This window comes from Caloenas nicobarica, chromosome 3 (genome assembly GCF_036013445.1).
Source record: "Caloenas nicobarica isolate bCalNic1 chromosome 3, bCalNic1.hap1, whole genome shotgun sequence".
NCBI classification, from domain to species: domain Eukaryota; kingdom Metazoa; phylum Chordata; class Aves; order Columbiformes; family Columbidae; genus Caloenas; species Caloenas nicobarica.
In genome coordinates, this window is record NC_088247.1 from 31,333,636 (window position 1) to 31,357,597 (window position 23,962).

Below are 23,962 nucleotides of genomic sequence, written 5' to 3' on the forward strand. Positions count from 1 at the left end.
ACTCACCATGGCTTCCTGCAGGTGCAGCCTGTGAACCTTTCTCCTCTGATCTCTGGTAGCAAGAAAGGGAAACTGCAGGAAGAATTATGCGTGGCTTCTAGAACACTGAGGAGAAGTCAAAGCTGGCCTGCTGGTTGTGGGGGGAAGACTCTAAGAAAGTAAAAATTCAGAAAATAATTTAGTAATAAATCATGAATATTTAAAGCAGGTGCTCTGTAACAGTGGAACTTTTGGAACCAAAACTATGGAAGTTATCCTATGAAAGTTACGTGGAGGTCAAATTCTGAATCCACTTCACATGACAGTATATTGTTTATAGGCGTCCGTCTTTTTTAAACAGTGGAAGAATTTTTGACAATTGTATGCCTTTTAAACTTGGAAGAAAAGAGACAAATACTCTGGTATATCACAGGATAGACAATGTTTATTTTTAATTGAGAAGCCTGTAGATCTGCTAATGAAAACAGTGATTTAGATTAATTTGGAGATGATTAAATTTCAAATTTCTCTGCAGAAAAGTTAAGTTTTTTTGTGTCTTACACAGAACAAAACACAGTTATATAAGAGGAAGGGTTAATTTGCATTCTTTAGATTATAAGTTTGAAATATAATTTATTTTGTTAAAAGGGTCAAAAAGGAGAACTGGGAATGACTGGTGCAAAAGGAGAAAAGGTAAAAGAATTCCTTCTGTGCTCGTGTGTGATACTAGAAGGTGGCTGAGCATGCTGATTATGAATCAAATTTTGGAAAATATACTCAGGATCAAGAAAATATATTTGGGCCTAGGAAAATCTGTCAGTATCTGAATGTCCTTAGTAATTTTAATTTACTCAGGCCTCCCCTTGAGAGAATATTTATGTATGCAAATAATTTTCCTTGTTCCAACAGCTCACGAGCTCCTTAACTTTAAACACATTCAGACTTTTACTGAATGCCAGTTTAAAATTATGTTTATATAAGTTTGTGATCAATGATTGCCTCATGAATTAGTTGCCATTCATACTCTTACAAGTTACAAAGGTAATCTTCCAAATCTATATGAAAAAGCAGGAGTCTTTAAATTATTAAAATTTGTAAATAAAATTCCTAATTAAATATATTTTAGATTAAGTTTAGATTTTCCAGAAAGATTTGAGGGGGAGTGATGTTACTTGGTCATAGGTGTATATTGCGTTTTTTTCTAGGAACATGTAATGTACACAGTTCCTCATAACAGGCATTTTGCCATTCAGCTTTTAGGCTTTCAGCTGGTTTCTTTGGTTGTATCCTTGTGCATGAACAGTTTTCAAATGGCAGAAACTTTTTTACTCTGTCGATACATCAGATTCATGATTTTGTGTGTTATAAAGCACTTGGGTTTGAGAAGTTGTCGGATTTGTACGTTGCTTTAACGTGTCATCACTCTCTTTTTAGTTCATGTTCTTGACCCTTTCCTGCTTGAAAGGATCACGCATGTCGCAATCTTGTCATTAAATAAACTTCATTCCTCAAGTAAACTTTTGGATTTCATGTACTTACATTTTACGTAGGTTAAAAAAAAAGCAACATTTTTCAAGGACTCTTCACCAAAACCAGACATATGTACTATTTACCATTTGAAACAAATCTGTGTTAACCTTTCCTATGTTTCCATAGGGAGAGCCTTCTGAAAAAGGGGACAAGGGAGATCCAGTAAGTATAGCTGTTTTGAACTGATGATGTGAATAATTTACATTTGATATGATTTTCATACTGTGTTCGTGCTGTAATTCTTTTATTTGTACACTTTATTTAGATTCAGTCATTATGTAGGATAGCATATTTGTTGTCTTCTTCTTACATGTGCATCAACTTCATACAGGTTATAAATAAAAAAAATGGACATGCTCTGTTCTTCTCCGTTTCTGTAGTTGGTGCACAGTCCCTGAACTGAGTTTAACGTATACGCTTTTTTTGTTGCCTGAAGATCCTTTCAGTTATTTCCCAAAATTATATGTGAACTGAACTCTATTATTTTAATTAATTGTTTTACCTGTTTCCAGTGTGGAATTTAACATCAGGCAGTTTTCTTATACCCATTTTATGTGTGCATAATTTTTTGTATTCTGGGGGATATTTTCAAAACATGCATTCTTTAAGGGTCTGTTTACATGTGTCGCTTATTTTTAATTAACTGTTGTCCTCTTTTGTGACATGTGACCAAAGCTAGTTGTGTTGTTTAATACACAACTGAAGGTTGCTCAGGCACTTGTGGTTAGCATATTACAATAACCTAAATAAGGCATACTATAATAATGTGTGGTTTTGGAGATGAAAACTATGTCACCAATAGGATTTAGTGGTGAGTAACAGGCTTTAGCCTGGAGAAGCTCTTAAGCAAATGGTGATGTTTTCAAACAATTTTTCTTTAAAACAGTAGGAAAATATACAAACATAATTACTGATAACCAATGGTAAGACAAGGGGTAATGGGTTCGAACTGGAACACAAGAGGTTTCACTTAAATTTGAGAAGAAACTTCTTCTCAGTGAGGGTAGCAGAACACTGGAACAGGCTGCCCAGGGAGGTTGTGGAGTCTCCTTCTCTGGAGACATTCAAAACCCACCTGGACACCTTCCTGTGTAGCCTTATCTAGGTGTTCCTGCTCCGGCGGGGGGATTGGACTAGATGATCTTTTGAGTTCCCTTCCAATCTCTAACATTCTGTGATTCTGTGAATAGTTTGAAAGAAGAATGCCTTCCAGAGTTTACAAAAAGCATCAGAAATTCTTTAATGCTTTCTGGATATTTGTTAAGTTTGCAAACTATATTACAATATTTTAAGGTAGCAAATTAAACCTTAGTTGATCTTGGTTAAAGTTTTGACTACTTATGGTCATACCTGCTATTTTCAGGGAGAAACTGGAACGGAAGGATCAAAAGGAAACAAGGTATTTTTTTTACTTGTACAAACTGTATGCATTGCTGGTGGACATAGCTGGGAGACAAAACACTAAATTTGGATTATTTTTTTTTCCTCAAACATTATCATTAGGGTGAAACAGGAGAACCTGGACCACCTGGTCTTATTGGAAATCCAGGACCAATGGTATGTGACAGGTATTTTTGTGGTATGAACAGCCATTGCATTGTATGTTATATAAGAGGACTCAGAATGCTATTACTTCTTTAGCTGGTATGGAAGGGCAGAGTATGCAAATAGTTTACATCAAAAGTTTGTGAATGGATCATGGCTATTGTACTTTTCATTCACAAAATTGTTGTTGATCTCAACATCGCTCAGCAAGGAATATTTATGCAAAGCTCAAATGTTATTTGGTCACTCAAGAATATGAGCACTCATTTTGCAATCACAAATCTCCTGGTAGCTGGGTGTATTCTATTTAATCACCAGTGAGGCAAGGAGTAACCTCTGCCAGTACATCAGTGGTTCCTATGTTTAAAGACTGCAGGTAATGTTAAAGTAGTTATTGCCTTGATTTGAAGACAGTAACTGAAGCACTATGAGGATCTCTCATGATGCCTTGAATTGGATCAAATTAAGGTAGAATTGGAAACCGAAAATATAGCCTCTACCCAACACTGTTCTTGTTGGATATGATAGTACCCAAGTTCCTTAGATCACCCAAGCAGCCCCGGAGGGAATAGAGGCAGCTACAGAGTCCACAAAACTGTAGTCTTAAAAAGGAGTCTCCACTCTAACTCCTTAGACTGCTCTTTGGAGACTCATGTCCCTCCTTGGTAGGGACTGCTGAAATAGTTGTTACTGCAGTGGAAATCTAGGTCACCATCACACTGTATACCTTCCTGAAGAGGCTCACAGAGATCCAAAGGATCCTTAGGATTTGCACTAAGTCATCTTTTTATGTGTACATCACAATCCTCTTTTTCTTCAGTGGTCTTTATTCTTCCTGATGAGATCTATTCCAAAAAGAGATGGAGCACTTATGTAGTTCACAAATCACTTCTGGATCTGTCCCTTGAGGAAGAATCTCCTTGTTTTACCCCTTTTGATTTGTCTTTCCATTTATGCTGTGCCTTTGTACTTATTTATATTTGCTTTGTATACATACTTTGTATTTTGTATGTATTAGTCACAAAGATTTATTGGATTAAACATTAGATTAAGGGAGACTAAGTGAACTCTGTACTTCTTACTCCATGTGGAAGGTAATTCTTAATGCCATGTGTTTTCATTTATTTCTATATAAGAATCCTTCACACGGAATTACAACAGGTTGATTGTCTTTTACCTCAAACATGTGCTATATCATTTCACAGGGACTGCAAGGACCTCCAGGACCTGTTGGACCCAGGGGACTGCCAGGAGAAGTGGTATGTATGTACAAGTGTGGTGTGTGAGCAGTTACCCAGTGAAGCCGTACCGCAGAAGTTACCACAGGTGCTGCTTTTGTGGGTGGTACTATAGCAATCAGCCATCAAAGCACAGTAATATGAGATGCCTCGGGATAGAGTTCTGCTGTTTGCTTATATTCTTGTTGTCCTCGTGTTACCATCTGCACAAGTAAGGATGATAGTATTGATCTGCACAGGTAATTAACTCTACAAAAATCACTCTTGTCTCACAAGAGTAGGTGAAAAGTGAAAGAATCTCTAGCAAAGTTTTAATAATGTTATATTGTGCACTGGAAAGGACAGTGTGTGTAGAATGAAGTGAGAAGAAACAGGGAAAATAGGAGTACCCCAAGGACTTAAACGCATGGCCTTCCTTATTTCTGGCTATGGTTTTGTATTATTCTGAGTTATTTTACTTCCTGTAAAAGGGGTAAAGATAAGTAAGGTGAAAAGAATGAATGATTATGTTTGTTGTCTTAGCATTTAGTTCAGGTTGATGAGTAAAACTTTTATTCAGAGTAAGACATAATTCTGTTAAAACTAGGGACAATATTAAAATCTATAGCCAGAGAGTGGAAGTATTGGTTGGAAAGAATTTAATAGAAAACCCCCTTTTTAATTACTCTTTGATAGATTAACTTACTAAAATACTTCTGCGGGAAGTGGAATGAGATATTGTTAATATTGTTGGTTGATGTTCCAATTTAGTTGTGCAGTGGCTGACTCACAGTCATAAAGTGCCTAAAGCCATTCTATGGCTGCCATAGGTGAAAACCAGCTTAATTTGTGAACACTGACAGGTGGCAGATGATGTGTGTGTGTCCATGCGAGAATGTCAAAACCTGAACTTTGGAACTCTCAAGCAGAAGCCTACTACTTGTAGGGCTGAGGGCACCTGCGAGAAGAAGTGGTGCCAAAATAGAAGGGTTCCTGAAAGGAAAGAGGTGTTGTCTCAAGGAAGAAGGGGAATATCTTGGCTGAAGGAAATGTCCTAGAACTTGGGGAAGGTTGTGGAGATCAGGGTGATGCATGGAAACAATTGCCAACACCTGAGGCTGGTAACTGTGAGCAGCTGCACAGCACAAACCAAGACAACTTGCTGCCCAACCATCCCACATGAGCAACAATCTTTCCGCAGGAAACGGAAGTCAGGACTCAATGAAAATAAACAGGGGAACAAAGGAGAGTGAGAGTTCGAGATATTTAAGAAGGGTAAAATCCCTCATCTCAGTAGTTCTTAAGTAAACTCCAATATCCAGATCCACTACAGGCCAAGTAGCATCAGAAGCAGAGTACAGGTGGTTTATTGAACATCAGTATCACAGCCTGCTGAGGGAGGTCCCCCAAGAGTAGTGGAGAGGATGGGACGCCTCAGCAGTTTTGACAATTTTATAATTTACTGTGGAAATTATTGGTATTCTTAATAAAATGCTTGACACTATAGTTGGTTGAATAACATTGAAGGGTTATGGGAAAAGTTTTCTGTATTTGTTACAGCGTAGTAAGAGAACACAGTTTAACTTTCCTTATTATTTAAATAGCTTCTCTTTATATTTTAATCTATTTCATTTCTCCACATTTATAACAAATCTTTCATGAAGAGGGCAAGGGAAAATACTGAAGTTAAAATCAAAATGTAAAAGATGAGAAGGTTTAGATGAAAGGAAGGAATATTTTTATTTTGCTGAAAATATTTGACTGTCCATTAAATATCTAAAACATTTTAAAGGAATTTGGTGGATTAAGTAATGTGCAGAAGTAGAAATTCATTGAGGCTATTAAGACACAAATTTGAATAATTATCTAGTGTAGGAAATCATACAGCCCTTCATAGGCAAAAAGTTGATATACTTATTTAAAACTCAAGTTTGTACCTGCTACTGCCTTCCTTGAAAAAAAGATTGTTTTCCAGGACTTGGAATTATTTTGAAATTTAAAAAATAAACTTGTCAGTCTTTGCCATTCTACCCTGATAGAGTCCAGAAAATAATCTTGATTATTACATTTCAACTTAAAGAAAAATGATTCATATATTTGAAGAAGCATTCATTAACTTGTACTCTTTAACATTTTGGGTCAGTACTAATGCACAGTAAATAATCCAGTGTAAACACATTTTCTTTTGTAATTTTAGATAATCTTTAAGGGAATAGCTATTAAAGTGTACATTTATATTTTTATAAATTCCAGGGCTTAGCAGGAGAGCACGGGGTACCTGGAGACCCAGGAGTTAAAGGAGACAAGGTATGTTTTATGTGGTTTTAATTAAGCTCAATATGTTAAAGTGTATTAGACTGTCATCTCTGAAGTAACCTTCCATCCTTCTGTAGTGCATCTGTGTTGCTGCTTTATGAACTGATTTTAAAATATACAAGCAGCATCCCCCTGTCTGCTCCTCGGAGATGCTGCAGGCCGATTTGGCAGCCCAATTGCTCTTTAGATTCATAATATCAGTAATATTTCAAGGAGGTTGCACTGGGCTCTTACATCAAATCTGTGCAGTGCAGAAATGTCAGTTCAGGTCCTGACCACAGAACAGCCTTTTCAGTGTAGTGTCCTAACCAGACTAATGTGTAAAATCCCACTTCACAGTCAGACACATTCATCTTGGCAGAGCACCAGGGCAGCTATACACTCTCAGATGTGAGCCAAGGTTGGGATCTCTTTATGGCATTGTATTTTGCTGTGTAGAAATCCCTTAGTTAGAATTCAGCTGCATCAGCAAGCGGTAAAAATGGCATGTGTGTATATGTTGAATGTAGAGAATGGGAGAAAAGAGGATATACAGGCATTTTGTGAGCTATGTGATGTGTTACGGTATTTATGGATTGTGGGGTACAAAGGAAACTAATAAAATCCATTAGTAGTTGGAAGAAGTGAGCTGATAAGATAGGAGAAGAAAATAACTGTGGAACAATGACAGAAACGTATTCGCCTTGCAAAATGAGAAGTAGTGGATTCAGAAAGAATCACAGAGAACGATGCAGGCGTATGTCAAAGACAGGAGGACAGCAGACTGAAAGGCACAAATTCACCCGTGTGAGCAGGAGGGGTTGTAGAGATGTGGCACAAGAGACACTGTGTACATTGAAGTGAGAAATAGAGGTGTAAACAGGAATACAGTGAAGACCAGGGTTGTAGCACTAGGGTTAGAGAGCTGGAGAGAAACATTTCAAACCTGTTATTGTGATTAACTGGCAGGTTTTAATGACAACACGTGTGCGAGGGGCCTGGGGACAAAGAAATGTAGATCCAGATGCATTGCAAGCATGGAAAACTGAGAGAATGCTAGTTACTATTAGTGGTTGTGTTGTCCATGCCTTTTCTTTTTCTGTAATTTTTGAAGGAAAATATGGGGTTTTTTCCTTCTCTAATTCTTCTCACAGTACTGGCACTTTCTAGGATAACCTTGATAATATTTAGAGTTTTTCCATAAGACAAAATTCTCACATCTTGATTAGTGATTCAAATTTATCTTGTAGGGAGACCCTGGTGGGATTAGGGGACCACCTGGATATCCAGGTCCAAAAGGTGATGTGGGGCCTCCTGGACCAAGTCTGCCTGGAACACCAGTAAGTGCATGATTTGAAAAGGCTTTTATGATTTTATTTCCTGTAGGGACAACTGTTAAAGAATTCTCATTGTGCAATGAAAGAAATCAAAACAAGTATTTTTTTGGATGTAATTCAAAAACTGAAATATATGTTATAATAGTATTGTAAGTGCACTGAAATATAGTCCAGAAATAGTGCAAGACTCACATGCTCCATGTGACGGTGGTATTAACAAGGAAGACATATGGAAATCTGTCATCCTTTATTTCTAAAGGATGACTAATTTTGGCAATAAAATTCAGCTAGTCCCTTTGATTTCAAAACACAATTTTTTTTTTTTTTTTTTTTTTAGGGTCCCATTGGTATTCCTGGAAACCCTGGTCCACGGGGACCAAAGGTATAAAAAATATATTATTTCTCTTTTTAAAAAAAAAAAGGATAATATGCTAGTTTACATTTTTCAGACCTGTTGTAACTGAAAGCCTTGTACCCTGCTCAGGGAGAAAGAGGACTACCTGGTGTACAAGGAGCACCTGGGGAGATGGGCCCCCCTGGAATAGGCATCCAGGGATCACCAGTAAGTATAACAACTCCCAGAATTTGGGCTTCTCACTGTACATTACTGAGAAACTGCAACAAGAGAGCGTAGTAAAAAGCCAAGCCATGAACTCCCTTCTGACTTGACTCCCAGCTCGACATCCTTTCCCATTATCCAGACCCAGAAAGATCTAGTGCTAAGTGACAAATGGAAGCCTTGGAGAACTGAAAGTGTCAATAGCTACTTTACAGATGAGCTTCCTAGTGATGATGTTTGAGACATCTTCAGACTAACTGTGTCTGTTTCTAAGCAACAACTGTTAGCAGTTGTCAGCAAAACCAGCCTGAGTACTGGTACGAGAGAAGACGTATACTCGACATCGTAGATGATGCATTTTGAAATCCATGCTGGTACTGGAAAAGGCAAAGAGACGTGGAAGAGATGTAGAAGGCTTCACACCAGCTCCTAGCTTTTGCATTTGTGATAACTGCTAATTACAAGCTTAGGTCTACTGCTTGTAAATGAGACTCTGACAGTGCAGGGTACTATGCCAGGAAATAGTGAAGTCCTGATTTTGCACAGCTTGCTTCACACATTTCTGTGCAGTTTAAATTCAAACATGAAACAAGTTGATGCAGTGTATCTAGAAAATTCATACTAAATAACTTGTATAGCAATAACGGCTTCATTTATTCAGCTGGTTTCCCAAGTTTGTTTCTTTTTATTGCCTTTAAATAATGCTATCTACAGCATCTTCAGAGTATTACACAAAAAAAATGATGCTACTGATGGTGTAGATGGTAGGTGGTACATGTTATTATGTGAGTTCTACTGTGGTGCATAGGGCAATCTCCATTCAGTGCAGACTGGCACATTTCAGTTTGTTGACAAGACTCAGGTACAGAAAGAAAATGTTTGAGAAAGGTGACTAGAGATTCACACTGAGATCTTAATCTAAAATAATAATCCTTAAAAATAATGTACTCAGTGATGATATTTTCAAATCTGAATTTTAAAAATTACCCATTTATATTTAAATGATCTAATTTATTTTCATTCATCTGAATATCAGCTTTTCTTATGAATCTCCTAGCTAAATAGGAAATTTCCCTACAGATCGTTATTCTTTGGTAGTACTTGCCCTTAAAAATGGGCCTCAGCAAAATATTGAAATATGTAATTTTGGCAAAGTTATATTTGGATTTAAAGCCAAACCTTACATAAAGTCTTTATTGCAATGCAAACTGCACCAATATCCCACATTCAATATTTTTTTAATGAAGTTCATCTCCCTTATTCCAAAAAGTGGTAACTTTGGAGTTTTCTTGCAGGGTCCTATAGGTCCAGCTGGATCAGCAGGTGTGCAGGTATGATATAAGTTTTCTCTTTAATATAAAAACCGTTAGTTTAAGAAGTTTACAGCAAAAGAAAAATACTCTTAAATCCTAAAAGACCTTTCCTGCTCTTAGGGCCCTAGAGGACCCCCAGGACTACCAGGAACTCCAGGTAGCCCTGGTATTAATGTAAGTGACAGTTCTTTATATATTCAGCAAAAAGCAATGTGTCCCACTTCAATGATTAACGGCCATCAAATTTTATATTTGTTTCTAGGGCACTCCAGGAAGAGATGGAAAGCCAGGGCTACCAGGCCCCCCAGGTGATCCTGTACGTATACACAGAAAACTTGTGCATTTGCTTTGGTGCAAATATTTTAAATTTAAAGTAGTTGAGATAACCTAACAAGTCTAGAAGTCCAACTGATTAAATTAATTTGACTTTTCAATTATTATATCCTGTGGGGTTTGGTTTTGTTTGGTTTGGTTGCTTGTTGTTGTTTGTTTGGTTGGTTTTTTGCTTGATTATATTGCAGTATAAATTAAATTTGTTAATGTATACAGGATAAATACCTTTTTTTCAGGTGTTACCGTTTATATACTAGAGTTTGTGGCAGGCTGTAACTTGGCATAGTGTTCCTCAGTCTCAGCAGCAGTTCTGTATAATGCAAATTTTCAGGAGTATATTTTGATAATTCCTATTAAAGACTGAAGAGAAAGGTTTGGGGATTCCAAAGCTAATTTTGCTGTGCCACAGAAAGACGACATTATTTTTTGATGAAATTCTGATAATAGTCTCTAATGCAAAAAATTCCCTTTAGCACTAGTGGCTAGGTTTGAAAACAAAAACACTAAATAAATTCTGATCTTTCACCACACTTTAGGAGTTCTCATCTCCTCTTGGGTGTGTATTACAGCAATGATTTGTATTTAACAATGTTATGGCTTTACAGATTTTGTGAAGTCCGGCACCACAAGATCCAAAATGCCTGCACATGCCTCAGTCCAAACTGTACCCTTAAAGATAAATTTGAGTATTTTACATGAGAGTCAGGAGAGTCTGATGTGCATATCTGCAAAATCGGCATAAAGGCAAAACTTCCATTGTTATTCCTCCTCCTGTCTGGAGTCCAAACTACTACCTCAAAACTCTCAGAAAGCAAATTTCTCTTTAGAAAGAAATGCTTAGAGAGACTTTCATGACAGCAAATGAATCTTTCTGAATTCCCTGAGTGGTTGTTCAATATAAATTAAATATAATAATATAAATAAAATGAATAAAAATCTGTAGATGGTTGGAAGAAACAAACCAAAACTAGAGCTTAAAAAAAAAGTTAAACTCGTTTGTGATCCTATTGGTTTTATATGATTTGAAAAAATCTCTTGGGAAATATCAAAGGCACGCTTTTCAAAATAACAGGGAGACAGTGTGATTGCAGTAGTTATTTGAAACATATCAGAACAAAGGAAAAGAAATACAAAACCTAGCATTGGAACTGCATTATGTTATTTAGCCAAATCTCAGCCAAATTCATGCCTTGGTGAGGAGCATTTTCAGTGAGGGAGTAGAGTATCTCATTGGTGTTAGTCTGTTCATCTCTTAAACCAGCAATTCTTCACGCACCTGACCATCTCACATACTCCTCAAATGCAGAAACTTGCATCATGTCTTATGAGGGAGGTCCATCTCCAAGTGTCTAGCAATCTAAGGCAGGGTTTACCATGCGAGTCTGCAAACTGCTGCTAGCCTGTGAAGCAATTAGAAATGCTCCAGAGCTGCTGCAGGGATGCGTTAGACAATAAAATATATCATGCTTTCAATTGAACATTTGCTGGTACAGGTGCGTGGCAGTCCACAAGTAAGCCTGAGGACTGACAGCATGGAGCTTATTGAGGGATAAACTAGATCCAAAATCACACAAAGATTTAATCTGAGAGAGAATAGTCAGCCTAGGAACTACCTACCATGCATGTGCTGTTTGTTTTCAGGGATCAGGATGGTCATTCTTATCAGCTGGTTCTTTGGTTCCCACATTAGCAGGTCCAGTGCTTTAAGAAGCACAAGTATCAGTGACTCCTCAAAGGCCTAAAGTATGTCAAAGCAGCTCTGTCATTTTCCTCGAGTATGAAGGTAGATCTCAAGTCAGCGACTCAGAAAGATTGAGATGTAAAATGAGTTTCAGTTAGGAATGGACATAAAAACAAGAAAAAAGGCACTGTGCATACAATTATTTGAAAGACCAACTAAGTCTATTATTTAATAATCAAGGAGACAAAATTATAGACTATGCAGAGAAAGCTGGATAATTCAGTGGATTTTAACCGTTTGCTAAAAAATATTGCTTTTCAAAGAATATATAAAATGTATTTAATTAATGAATTAATTTAATACAAAAAGAATGAGTTAAAGAGTTTTTAGACACAACATGAAGGTCTAGTATTTCACCCAAAGAATGAACCAAAATAGTCTCTGAATGATTAGCAGTTACCTTTGAGTACTTTGAGGAAGATGTGGCTTTTGAGGAAGCAAGAGATGCTAACAGAAAATGTATCTTCATAAAAGGTGTATAGAGAAGAAACCAGAGGATAATAAGTCAGCTGAAAAAAACCTGATTGCAAGAAAGATATTAATTTTTTCTTAATTAATTCTAAGTACCAGTGATATGAATGATGAAGTACAAACACAAGATGGCATAATTTTGTTAAGAACCAGTCATGGAATAAATCAGATTTCCAGCTTTGGAGGTTTAACTTTCTTGGGAAAGACAGGGAAATAGTCACGTTATATATTTTGGCTTCAATAAAACCTTGAGACTGTCCTCATGATGTTTCTATAAGCACACAAAAATGCTCTTGAAATAATTGCCATACAGTTAATGCTTATCAAAAACTATGGATATGGGTGTCTATCAGCAGATTCCTGTCAAACTTGGAAGGAGAAGTCTCTCCCATGCCCGGTTCTTGTCAGTGATTTAATCTGTTTAGGATAAGTAGATATAAACTGCAATTGGACTGGGGTAGATTGTTGGCTTTTTGAAGATATAATCAAAACTTAAAATTCAGAGGCAGCCTGAAGCCATCAAGGTTAAACTCAAGACAGATGAGCATAAAGTGCTCAATTAAAAAAAAAAATTAAAAAAAAATTTTTAAAAGCACCGTAAGTAGAATAGGTATGGAAGGCACAGCACACTGTAAACTAAATGTAAGTAAAAAATCTGATGCCACTGTTAAACAGACAGGTCTAAATGGTAAAACTTACTAACAGGAGAATAATTGCCTTTTGCTCTCTTGAAGTATTCTTCTCTTTAGAGAGAGCATTTTTTAAAGGAAGATATAGCAAGCAGGAGGGAGTCTGGAGAATTAAGGCCATTTTAACATTTTTCAGAAGCGCAGCATATATCACACACTTACTCAGAGTTCAGCATACACTGCTGTGACTCTCCAGTACGTGTGCAGTTAGGCTGGACTTGCTTTACCTACAGAGCAGATGAACGGCGGGGCACAAATGCAGCAGGTTTGCTCTCATACCGGCTGTGCCCTGGCAGCTGGATGTTAGGAACTTCTCACACTCAGGGTTATGGGGTTACCATACAGTGATATTACAGCTAAAATAAGAGCATTAGAAAACAGGACAAACTGGGGGAAGTATGTTTGTGTAGTCCAGCAGGAAGACCGACAGATGACATGGTAATTAATACCCTACCTATCGTAAAATGTTGTCACAAGGAGAAGGGTGAAAATTCAAGCCACATAGGGATGTGGTTGTTGTTAAGGCTTGTTACAGGTTTTTAAGAGCAGGTGACACCATCTATGTACAGTTTAACCTTTGTGCAGAGGACGGGCTTCATACTTTACATAGTTACGTCCTTCAGTTGTGTTAGGCGGCTGTGTCTCACCCTAGAAAACTCATCAGCTTGCTTTCAAAGGTAATGATGCTACCCTGTAAATGTACTCCTGATCGCGCTTATGTTAAGTACATTCAGCAGTGCTTCTCTTGAGCTGGTATTTCACATGCATTGCTACCAACCAACAGTTTTTCTAATATGCTACAAAAGTGCTTACATTTTATTTTTATTCTTCAAGATGGAAATGAATGAAACAGACTGAACAAAAACAGTAATGTGTCTAATATTATAGTATGCCCGGGGCTATTTTTGCTTTAGCAGTTACAATAAGAAAAAATGAGCATTGGTAAGTGAAGAGTCCATTTGTCAGTGAAGATGATGATAACCAGTTCAGTCAGTATTTACAGGGAATCTTTAAATAGAAGCTTAATGGCAGCACTTGGAAATCTAAGATATATTGCAGTACAGTATAAACTTATTGATTGAGCTTTGAATGGGTTAGCTTTTGTAGATTATTTCCAGTATCTGAGCTAGTTTATCGAAGTTAGCTTTGGCATCTCTGCAATTCATGCTACAGTTCACAGTAGAGTCAAAGCCTAGGAGAAATCAGAAGGAAAACAATTGAAGATAATTGGGTGAGAGTAGTCTGTGAGACCTTTCAATAGTGATAAGTAGTTGCTGGTTTGCTACAAAACCAAGATTTTATTTTTATTTTAAAGCGAAATTTACTGTGTTCTGGAGTTATGCTGTTATCCTGACTTAAGAAACTTGTTTGAAATTGTGACAAGGAATTACATTGTTAGGTTGGATAGACAGTGATATTTAGTATTTGAAACCCTGATTTTTTTTTTTTGAGTTTTCATAATAAAATAGCTTCAACCAATATATATGTAATCAGCTATGTGTCTAACAATATCAACTTTAGAAGCAATGAGAACCCATCAGAATTTGTAGTGTTGTGTAAAACATTAACTACAGCTGCCTTTTTTATTTTCAGATTGCACTGCCACTCCTGGGAGACATGGGTGCTATACTGAAGGTAAACATTTTCAGAGGTTAAATATCTTTGTTTATTATAAGCATGCTTTCTAAACAAAAAATATGCACTTGAAAGCTTCTACAGGTTCTGTTGTGACCTACTTTGCTAGCCTAAAATAATGAGGTTTTTGTTGATTTGTGTTTTTAAAAAATAATCAAGAAGTGTGTTTTATAGGAATTTTACAAAACAGTGTTTGAATGGTGCATGAGGGACCAGCCAGCAAGTGCCTGTTCGACACATCCTATTCACAGCGTGAATTGCTACAAGTATACACCACTCTCTGCTTCATTTTGTAGCATTAATATTGGTAATATACTGAATGGGGAAAATAGTCTAGAATTTCTAAAGTATTATTTTGGAAAACATTTGCAGGGATCTGCTGTATTCCAAAATTAAAAGTGTGCTCAAGAGAATATCAATATGAAAAGCACACATCATTTCTGAGGAGAGAGATTATCCTATTCTACTGTCTTTTATTAATACATGTATTGAGGGTTTATTGACTTTCTCGTTCTCAAATTTGATTTCTTTTAGGTCTATCTTTGAGCTTTTCCCTCGTTCTTTCTTTTTATAATTGTATTGTCTTTCTCCTGTACATGCACTTCTACCTCTTCATCAATTTTCTCTCTTACTGATTCATTATGCTTCGTTCTTCATTTCTCTGTGTTTTGTGGTTAGCACTTATATAAGGTTGTAATGTAGCTGGAAAATGCTTCTCTCAACAAATCAGGAATCATTTACTTTAAAATAACTATAGATTTGAAGCTGGCAAGAGTAACAAGTAGCATTTATGAGTCCTCTCAAAATGAAGCTAAAAATTTGCTAGCGTGGTTCAAGTAGAGTGTGTGAGAGATGGGGAAGGAAACAAGGAAAGATATCTAAACAGGTATGTTGTGTAGAAGAGAGAAAGAACTGAAGAGAAGGCTTTGGGGTAAAATGAAGGGAAGGTCACAAAGTCAGGAAGGAGATGGTCTGCAGAGATCTGACCTAGTGACCATGTCACAAAAATGGTTCTTTATCACTTTGCTTTGTTTCTGTTCCTCAGGGTGATCCTGGCACAAGAGGTCCTCCAGGCATCCCTGGTAGAGAAGGGCCCAAGGTAAGTTTTGAAGAGAGCACATTATAGTGTTTCACTGCTTGTTAAAACTAAAAGGCCAGACTCTCGCCTCTGACAGTCTTGACTTTTTTTGTCTGATCCCTATCACTATAGCATCTGAGCAGCCTAAAGGTACAAACCATTTTTATGGTTCAGCCCCCTTCCCGTGTCAGTTTGCCTTTCCCAAAAGTGAGCAAAGTAGCCCATGCTAAATCCCAAGCCAGGGTCACTCTTCTGTGCCTTGCGTCGGCTAAAGCTAGCTCAGATTCCACTGTCCAGTAGTGCATTGCCATCTGTAGACCCATTTTAGGTGGGTCAGTCACGCAAGAATGCCGTGGTGAAGAAGCAAATTTCCTGCATCTCCCATGAGTGTGCAACAGCTGGACCACCCTGTGCCTTTGCACCATGTTCGCATGGAAGTAAAGCAGCTGTTTCTCTGGGACTCAAAGTTTCATTGATGTCCATCAGATTTCTCCTTCACTGCCAACTGGATCAAATGCCATGTGGTTTGGGGTACAGATATCTCCTATAGTTGAATGCAATTCCATAGAAGTGTACTTTCTCCATTTGGACAAGTATTTAAGGTCTCTGGTAGTAATAAGATGCCTCCATCAGGCCTTTTGGCTAATTTGCCTACTAGGTAAAAAACACTTCCTTTTTATCTATTTTAAAGCATATTTTAAAGCTTTCAGATTTTTCTTCTGTTTTAGGCACTATAGCTGTAAGGGCTTCATGCTAGCATGTATTAAATATGGGTCATAAAAAGCCCTACAGAGCATGAAATTCATTGTTCTCTAATACAATGTATTGGTTTTAATGTTACGTTTTCATAGGGAAGTAAAGGTGAACGTGGATTTCCTGGGCTTGCTGGAGAGAAGGGCGATGAGGTAAAATTATTTCATTTCCATAGCAGTTGCATTCTTATCTGAACCTGAATAAACATCTAGACTGAGAATGAAATGCTCAGAATGTTATTCACTTTTTTTAAAACCGTTGATATAGTCATGTATTGCTATAAACAGCCCTCAATTCTGAATTTTGTCTGAGGATTTTTGCTCATTTGTATATTTTAAAGCCTCACATACATTTAAATGCTAATTTTTAAAGCGTGTAGGATAGAGCAATAAATAGGCAGATGCCAAATATTGTCAGAAAATACTTCATGTTTTTTAACGCATTTGCTTTAATAGTGTTAGTTCACCTTTATAATTCACTTTCAAAACCATTCCATTAGGCAAATACTCTGGGAATGGTCACAGCAGCAATTACTGTTACGTGGAAGCTGTAAAACGTTTGAAGAGACTGAATTTAAAATATTTACAGTATTTACATCATATAATGCATTCTTAGAGTTATTTTTATGTGATTATGGAGAAGAAAAAAAAGCCACGTGACTTGTGGTGCTGAATCCAAAATAGTTGCTATGGCTAGCTTTCATTTTAAATGGAAATCCTTGCAGTTAACAGTTCAAGAGCAGTCTCTGATCAGAACAAAAAAAAAAAAATAAAGTCACCAAAGCAGAAGCTGTGAAGCAAATGAATCTAAGCAAATAAGTGAATTTTCTAGCAACTTTAGCCAACCAAAGGCATTAAAATAAGTAGTCTATGATGAAATATTTTGTGAATACTCCAAAATCCCAAAATACTTAACTGGCACTGTTAAATATGTACTACTCTCTTGTAATTTGTAAATTTCTGGCTACAAGAGAAAGCACCTGGAAAATACGACAAGAATTTAGAGTTTATTGATTGAGGGTTTCATAATACTTTATGAGTGTTTTAGATTTATTTGGCACTAAGGCCATAATATAGTACGAATTTTCAAACAGTGCTAGAATGAGAACAATTTTCAAAAAATTCTGTGTTCATCAGGATCCTTGGCTTCCAAAAGTAAAGTTATATGAGGAAAAAAAAAAAAAAAAGATGCGGTAAAAGCATTAGATATGTATTCCTGCAACTGCTTTGTCCCAGAATTTAACAGATTGTCAGGCTAAAGTATTATGCTTATTTTCCCTCATGTTTTCACATAATCTACAGAGCTCATTACATCTTTGCTTCTTAAAAGCAAGTACCTCCTGAGTCTGGATTTAGAATTTATACCCTAAAATGATGGGGCAGTCATAAGCAAAGCCCAAGCAGAAATTTAGTTGAAAAATAAATGGGAAAGTAACGCATCCTTCCCGTGCCCTATAAGGTACCTCTGCAATTCAACCCCAGCAGTCTGAGACATTCATGAAACAGTTTCAACAATTTAACTGCTGAGGATCAAGAGATACTAGAGGCAATTAAGAAGGTGATGAGGAAAAGGCAAGATTATAACTGGCAGTTAGGGTTTTTTAAAGGACTCTAGAGTAAATTAATTCTAATTTTTTTTATTGATTCAGTAGGGTGCTGTGCTGTGTTAGTAAGTTAGCTATTCACATGCTGCTTCGCTGTTTGATAGCTGGTTAGCTGCTTTAGTTTTTATATTTTCAGTGTCTAGCAGCAGCTTTTCATTATGATATTATGAGGGTGCAAGTGAATTTATTTTCAGAAACACATATGAAAGAATTTACAAAGCTTGAAAGTCACCCTTTTTACAAATGTACAAATTTTAAAAGAATGCATTTATTTTCTTTTTTATGTTTTGGACAGCATGGGAGTGAGAAGAGAGACTGAGAAGCCCACTGGAATTTCTTTGAAATACGCTTATTAACTTCCATGTGCTTTTGAATAGCCCTTTAATCTTTGTTGAAGCTTACTTCTCTTCCTTTTTAAAACATTAATTTTTTTCAGGGGAGGATTTTTCTATTTTTCTGATATCAGTAATAAGAATTACAGAAAATGTTCCTTTGGCTTCATATTCTTTTTTCAGGTGGCTGTACTGTCAGAGTAAAATAATCCAAAAAGATCAAAGAACATGTTAGCAGTTGGATTGACACCCCTGAAAAGCTGCAGAGGTGCATCCATATCCTCTGTGTGTAGGAGCAACAATGGGAAATCAACATCTCTCTCCATCTCCACATCTTTCCTGATTTATTTCTGTCTGGAATTTTTTCCCTCAGTCTTTCTCTCAGAGCCCCTGTTTCAGGCCTCCTCACCTCTGTGGTTTTCTAGACTACCCCCCCTAGCCGAGCCTTCTTAAACGCTGCATGAGAAATATGGCATTTCTGAGGTGATTCCTCTTGTTGGAGGATAGGCACCCTGTGCAGATAACATCTGAGAGGGACCTATTTCCCTTCTTGGATTATAGGGAGAACGAAGAGCTATTAGCTGTCATTAGTATTTGACTTTGACATGTCCAATATTGCACCTACGCCTGATGTGGCAGACGAAAGACTTCAGTAACGTGCAGGCTTGTCTCAAATCTTACCTGTATCCGCTGTAGTAAGTTGCACACCTGTATAGTTTAGTAAGTGGATACCAGAATACATTGATTTCCAGGCAATCAAATAGAATAAGAGCAGAAAAGCAGGTCATTAGATACAATTTAAAACGTTATGTTCTGTTATCAAAAAAGCAAAATCTATAAATCAGGTAGAAATCATCATTCCATTTAGACAGCATCCAGTAACATTGATAAGTCTGAGTAGATGTCTCCTCTTCTCACCAGGGGAAAAGCAAACAAACATAAAAACACACCACACTTTTACTGACGGAAAATTAATCTCAAAGGAAAAACCCAGATGTCATGTTCTTATCTGCACAACAAAAGCCAAAAAGATATGCAGGACATAAGCTAACAATGTGAAACGCTGAAGGACAAATCTTTATCAGTCAAGCAAGAAATTGTCTCTAACCTTGTTCAATGATAATCTCTTCCCTGCATGGTGGTTTGTTTGTTTGTTTCATTCCTGAAAATAATACCAGCAGTTTAGATGAAAATGCATTTTACTATAGTCACAATACTACTGGATACACTGAATATATAATAAGTAGTTTTTGAGGCGTAAATGGGAAAGGAAACAGACATATGCTCTTTTAATTTCCAGGGCCTTCAAGGTGCTCCTGGACTGCCAGGTGTGCCAGGACCCAGTGGACCATCTGTGAGTGCGTGGTGTCACCTCTAATCTAATCTGTCTCTGCAGAGGTTGCTATAACTATCTAGTAAAACTTCATATTCTTTGTTTCTTGTCCTTTCTTTTGGCTTTTAAGAGAGTAATAATAAAACCTTACCTCTACTGGCTCTAATAAAATAAACAATGTTGTGAGTTGATGTTGATGAAAATTCTGGCATTGTCTGGGATCAAAGTTTATATAACTTAAATGGGTTTGAAGTTTTGGTATTACTAGAAACTCTGTGAGTTTACATGATTTATGATGTGCAAACTTGCAGTTAATTATGTATTTTTACCCAAGTTACAGTAATGTTAGTAATAAAAATCTAAAAATAATTCCAGCTAGACATTCTGAAAACATTTAATGCTCAAACCAAGTAACCACTTGGTTTCACAATAAAAGCTATGGGAATAAGCTGATAATATTTAAAGTCAGCGAAAAATATCATTTAAAATGTTGGTATTTCTGGGGAAACTCCTCTTGGAAATTTTTTTGAATTTTATTTTCTACATACTGGATGGGATCACAGTAATTAGAATGATCATTATTAATTTCTAGGTTAATGACAGTAGTACTGCTTCCCTTCTTTCAAAAATTGTAACACATTTAGGAAGTTTAATGTGTAATGCGTAAACTGGCATTCTAGCAGTAAAGCATAATTCTTAGCAGTATCCAGAGGTCAATGCATTTTGTCTGCCAAGGTGAAAATGCAACCACAAACACAGGTTTTACCCTTCAAAGGGCTTATCAGAAGGACACAGCTGTTGTATCAAACAAAAGATAAATATTTAAAACTGGAGAAGAAGCATGATTAGGTTTAAATGACCTCCAAAAATACAGGTTTTAAAAACTAGACTGCAATGGTGAATTACTATGTTTCATTGTTTCTTAATTAATATATTCCGTGTTGTGCAGGGAGTCACAGGAAGACCTGGACACCCCGGTCCAGCAGGGTCAAAAGGCGAGAAGGTATTACGTCTTTTCAGTCTTGGTAAAGATCTGTGAAAGTTTTGCAATCCCATTGCGCTCCTATGTTTTGGGTTTTTTTTAACATAGGGTGCAAATAAGAACTTGATGTACATTTTCAAACAAATTTTTATTTGTGTCTTAATATATGTACTTTCCTTAAATAATGCCCTACAAATGGATTTATATTTTGAAGCATAGTCCTTGTGTATGTAAGTTGCAGAGAATGTTCTTTAAGTATGACATATTAGATAAAATTTAGGAAATGAAAAATACTTTTATGAAATAGTGTATGACTAGTTACTACTTGCTCTGCTTCTCATTCTTTTACCAGTATTTTAGTCAAAAGTAATTGCATACTTTCCAAGTGCATCACAGATGCTGAAAGTTATTGAGTACAAGTTTTTCTGCAAAAAAGTATAAGCTTCCTTTATACTTGATTTAAAGTGTTATAGCAGTGCTTTTTATCAATGTTTTATGTGCTCTTTTATGAGGCATTTGATATTATCTGTTATAGCTAAGAGGTCAATTTCATTTCTTGGGCGCCTCAGATTGGTGGAATACAGCAGACACAAACTGTGTTTGCTGCAAAATACTTTCAGGGACAAGTTCTCCATTTTGTATATGAATAGAGTTTTCTGAAGTTTGTTTTGGCTTTAGCCTGGAATTTTCCAGGCATAGTGCTAGGACAAAAGGAAATGGCCTCAAGTTGTGCCAGGGGAAGTTGCATTGGATATTAGGAAAAATGTATTCGCCAAAAAGGTTGTCAGGCATTGGAACAGGCTGCCCAGGGAGTGGTTGGGCCACCATCCCTGGAGGTGTTTAAAAGACTCAGAGATGAGGTTCTTAGGGACAGAGTTTAGTGCCAGAGTTAGGTTATGGTTGGACTCAATGATCTTGAGGGTCCGTTCCAATCAAAATTATCTTATGATTCTAAAATAATATACAAAGCATAAAATGAATGTTAAATTTTATCTGCCAGTTGCTCAGAAAATTATATTAACAACTCTTTTTTTTTTTCCTCCCTCTCCCTCCTGGTATTCATGAAGTGTTTCCCAACCCAGGTTACCACTACCGTTTTGCACAAGGAAGTTACTACACATAAAGCATCAAGTAACTAACAAAACAAAAAAATAATATGAAGTGATTAATAATTTGCCTAAAGCTTAAGCAGGAGCTGGGCAGGAGAATTTATTCTTGACATTACCAGCTCGCACTGACTCTATCTCTTGTTTATTGTCATTATGGTCATTATAGCTTGGGTATGGAATAGATTTGGACATCAGTTACAGTAAATGAATTATATGAATCTCTTGCTGTACTAGGGTAGTGAAGGTTCTCCTGGGAAACCTGGACCACCTGGACCTCCGGTGAGACATCTTGTTTCATATTTTGAGTGAAAAATATAACTATGAATAAAATATAATGTAATATAAAGAATTGACTGTCTAACACATATTAATAGTGCAGGAAGGTAACAATGTCTTTTTGCAAAAAGTTCACTGTATTGCTTTTTTTTCTTGTGATTCATTGCTAAATTCAGATCACTAAAGCCATCCTAGAAACTTGGTCAAATGAGTTACTCTAGTAACACTGGATACCAAGGCTAATTTAGGCAGCTTGAGCACCTGAGATCAGGGTACTTTGTAGTCACACAAACTAGGGAAAGTCCATGGAGCTCGCTGAACTCCAAATTAACTGGAACAGTACCTAACACAAAATTAATTATGGAGAAGTAATATCTGCAGAGCCTTACAATCCCTAACTACAGCCTTGGAAATGACATCCTTAACCATAACTCAAGGAGCTCCTCTGATTTTTTTGGTTCTAAACTCTAATCATAGCCTAATGATCTCTGCCTACTCCAGCCAAAACTGTAACCTGCTTCTAGCCTAACTCCAGGAAAAGTCATTCTCTTCTGCCCCAAACCTAACCCTGGAGATGACTCTCCATCTAGCTTGGAAGACTAAATGTTTTTCAGTCCTTGCTTAACAGTTCTATAAATTCAAGCCATATCCCTAGCCCAGGAAATTCTCTCGAGCAACAGCTCATTTTGAATAAGGACATATTAAGAATCTCAGAAGCTTGGCATAAGGATACCCATGAGAAGGACTCTAGCAGGGTACGAGTTCCATAGTAGTTACAGAATAACTAGCTACATCTGTGATTTTCTGTTGCAGCACGAGCTTTCTGCAACACTCAGGATTTAGCCGTTAAATAAATCTAAGAGCAATAATAAAATAAAACTTACTGTGTATTTGTTTGTGTTATTTTTGTGTGTGATGAGAGTAGAAATCTTAAAAGTTTTTAGAATCTCAGACAATTTCATTTGGTGCTAGAAGCACATTACAGTTTTTTTGAGTTGAGAAGGCTGCCTGCACCTTTTGGTTTTCATTTTAGTAATTTTACATATATGTTTTGTAACATTGGTACAGGAAGAATGGCTAATATCTGTATTTACGAATTCCACTTTAAATATTAACTGGCTTCAATTAGAAAAAAATTAGATATCTTTTCAGAACAAGAATTTAATTCATTCATAAATTGAATGCATTTGTGTAATCTGAGCTATTTGTAGTTTATAAATCATCAGGCCTAACATAAGTTGGCAATTCAGCCACTGAGTTTTACGAATGAAACAGATTTCTTTCGAATTTTTTACTATCTTAGAAGTGAAACCTGAGTATTAATTTAGAGTTACAGTTCAAGCCTTCATGTTCTCCAAGCACTTCAGTCTTAACGTTAGATGCTTTCTAGTTTTCAGTTTAGCATAAATTTTCAAAAGAGCATGAAAGTAAAATGCCCGTGCCCTTCTTTGCTCATATCAATTGACCAATCACTCATAAATATTATACAAGAATATCAAAATGTAACGTACACTGAGATTTACAGGTTTCTGGTTTCATAATTCAAGAAAAGTCCCAAGCTGCATTGCTATGCAACTTAAATTCTTACTGAAATGTCTGCGATCTTTGAAAAATTGATCCAGAATGAAAATGATACCACAGCTTTGCTGAGCTACGAGGCTTGAACAGGACAAGAGTTCTGCCTTTATACTTCATAGTTGTGACATCTACTTGGTTTTTGTGTTTTAAAGGGTATGCCTTACAATGAAAGAAATGGAATGAGCAGCTTATATAAACTCCAGGTATTTCTCTTTGATGTTAATCTTTTTCAATTAACACCTGATTTTGGCCCAACTAAACTTTTAAACTTGCT

At 36.6% G+C, this 23,962-nt stretch overlaps 1 protein-coding gene across 1 annotated transcript in view; it reads left to right on the forward strand.

The window, feature by feature from the left end:
• The window catches only part of COL19A1 (collagen type XIX alpha 1 chain), a 186,104-nt gene that overhangs the window by 137,272 nt on the left and 24,870 nt on the right, over positions 1-23,962 (forward strand). Inside the window, exons 19-37 of the mRNA XM_065632140.1 lie at positions 628-672; positions 1,636-1,671; positions 2,873-2,908; positions 3,013-3,066; positions 4,260-4,313; positions 6,525-6,578; positions 7,817-7,906; positions 8,241-8,285; positions 8,388-8,465; positions 9,758-9,793; positions 9,896-9,949; positions 10,038-10,091; positions 14,603-14,644; positions 15,690-15,743; positions 16,574-16,627; positions 19,711-19,764; positions 20,693-20,746; positions 22,069-22,113; positions 23,841-23,891. Of these exons, the coding sequence (XP_065488212.1) occupies positions 628-672; positions 1,636-1,671; positions 2,873-2,908; positions 3,013-3,066; positions 4,260-4,313; positions 6,525-6,578; positions 7,817-7,906; positions 8,241-8,285; positions 8,388-8,465; positions 9,758-9,793; positions 9,896-9,949; positions 10,038-10,091; positions 14,603-14,644; positions 15,690-15,743; positions 16,574-16,627; positions 19,711-19,764; positions 20,693-20,746; positions 22,069-22,113; positions 23,841-23,891 (990 nt within the window). The remainder of the gene's footprint in view (positions 1-627; positions 673-1,635; positions 1,672-2,872; positions 2,909-3,012; positions 3,067-4,259; positions 4,314-6,524; positions 6,579-7,816; positions 7,907-8,240; positions 8,286-8,387; positions 8,466-9,757; positions 9,794-9,895; positions 9,950-10,037; positions 10,092-14,602; positions 14,645-15,689; positions 15,744-16,573; positions 16,628-19,710; positions 19,765-20,692; positions 20,747-22,068; positions 22,114-23,840; positions 23,892-23,962) is intronic.